This window comes from Dromaius novaehollandiae, chromosome 29 (genome assembly GCF_036370855.1).
Source record: "Dromaius novaehollandiae isolate bDroNov1 chromosome 29, bDroNov1.hap1, whole genome shotgun sequence".
NCBI lineage: Eukaryota > Metazoa > Chordata > Aves > Casuariiformes > Dromaiidae > Dromaius > Dromaius novaehollandiae.
In genome coordinates, this window is record NC_088126.1 from 1,115,589 (window position 1) to 1,117,651 (window position 2,063).

Here is a 2,063-nt window from a genome sequence, read left to right on the forward strand (position 1 = left end):
GAGCTAGTGCTCTCTGTATACACGCCTGCAGCCAATTTTCTTTTGGATCCTGAGACTGTCAAATGCAGCAAACTCAGTTACCATCCATAGCTATAAAGCACTAAGATCCACACCAGCGGTCTGGGATTTCTTCTCACATCTTGATTAGTGCAAGAGACTAGTCACTGGGGATTATTTTAGCAGCAATAAGCTCTAGCTTTAGAAACCAAACAAAGAAAACTGAAAAGATGACATTGTAATGCAGGAAGGATTTTATTGGGAGTGACGAGTGGGTTTGAACCAGACCGCAGTGATACTGCGGAAAACAATACAGAGGAATTTGGTTACACTTGCACCACATCAGTGTAAAATGGGATTAAGCACAGAACCAGAACATTATGAGCAGAAGACTAATACAAGTGGGAAATACATTTTCTCAGGATGGCCAAGTGCTCCCAGCTCTTCAGGGCTCCGGCGGGAGCCCAGTGCACTGCACCTCCGAAAGCCATGCTCTTCTGCTCAGTCACTGCTGAGGATTTTGCTCTGGTGCCCGCTGGGTCCTGCTCGCCACGGTGGTCGTGCGGGGCTTAGCAGGGCCCGCAGCGGTAGCTCGTGGACCTGCGGGAGTAGCAAGGGTAGGAGTAGCTGCTGCCCAGGGAGCCGCTGGACCCAGAGGAGCTGCCAGCACCCAGGTAGTTGCCCTGGCCAAAGAGGCCACCCAGCCACAGGGGTTCCGAGGTGCCCACGTAGCTCTCCTGGGGGCAGGAGCTGAGGATGGGGCCCGGGAAGGTGATGGCCACGGGCGGCGGGTAGACCACGGCGCGGGAGTCCCCGCAGGAGGTGACGCAGGGCTGGTTCCAGGCTTCGGCGCAGGGCGGGGGGCACCTCACGTAGCACGGTGGGTAGGGGCGGTAGTCGCAGCCCTGCTTGCAGAGAGACATGGTGCCGGCGGGGAGCAAGCCTGCAACACAGGGAGGGGAGAACGGATCAATGGCAGCAGAGAAAGACACTTCAAAGAGAAAGGACCACAGGTAAATCCTTTTATAAATAGGCATGAGAAAGATGAAATACATGGTTTCTGTTTTCCTCTGTTTCCTACAGCACCCCTTACCACTTTGCTACACACTGCCTCAGTTTCCCCTTTAAGGGTCGATGCATACAGACTGCCTCCTGTGCAGGCATTACCAGGAGGATGCAAAGAGATGAAGGGATACAAAGCTCTTCTGGCTGTATTAGCCAGACCATCTCCTCTCATGGGAGGGGGGAACAGTGGTTAAGATCTCTGCAGACTAAGTCAGAATCCCTCAGCTGTGTTGAGCTGTCGCTTATTCTCTGAAAAAGCTTCTCTGGAAATAGCACCTATCTAATAGTCTATAAAGATGCAGAGTAGAGGTATAAGATCAATCTAAAGAAGTTAACCAAACTGACATCTTAACTCAATTCTCCCCTGCCCACCCACCAAGAAAATCACTTACTTGTTCGACACAAGAGGAGAAGCGAAGGGAAGTGGTTTGAAGACTCTCGGCCAGAGGTGCTTTTATACAGTTTCTCAGTTTGCCTGGGGGAAGTGAACCATGCTTTTTGCTCATTGTCCCTTTAATTACTAAATAAACTTTTTTGCATGTGTCACTCAATCAAGGTAATTGTTTTGCATATTGTTTCTCCTAATTAAGCAACTCCACCTGAAATAGCGTAACATCTGAATTATAGCCTGCAGATGTCTTGCACATCAAGGGGGGGGGGGGGGGGGGGGTTGCAGCTTTGCTATAACTCTATTGACTTCATTGGAAACAGAGGGAGATTAGATTTACTTCAACATGAAGCTGCAAATAACTTTTCAAAATATTTTACTTATAGCTTCACCAACATGTCCGTATGAGTTGGCCACATATTGATGTTTACTTTTTTTTTTTTTTTTAAGCGTCAGAGCTAGAGATAAAGGTTCCAGACCTCTGTCCAAAGCCTTGCATGATCCTTTTCTTATTTTATTATTAGAAATAATGTCATACTAAACAGTCTTCAACTAAGGAATATCATTTAATAATCCTAAAGGTTCGTACATCAACATACATCACTATTTGGAA

The 2,063-nt window shown here is 47.9% G+C and overlaps 1 protein-coding gene across 1 annotated transcript; it reads right to left on the reverse strand.

Moving 5' to 3' along the window:
• Positions 1 to 233: 233 nt before the first annotated feature.
• On the reverse strand, positions 234 to 1,475 carry LOC135323865 (feather keratin B-4-like). The gene is made up of 2 exons (XM_064498873.1): positions 1,455 to 1,475; positions 234 to 940 (listed from the first exon to the last, which is right to left on the reverse strand). The coding sequence occupies exon 2, from the start codon at positions 918 to 920 to the stop codon at positions 567 to 569; it is 354 nt and encodes a 117-aa protein (XP_064354943.1). The 5' UTR covers positions 921 to 940; positions 1,455 to 1,475; the 3' UTR covers positions 234 to 566.
• Positions 1,476 to 2,063: the final 588 nt, after the last annotated feature.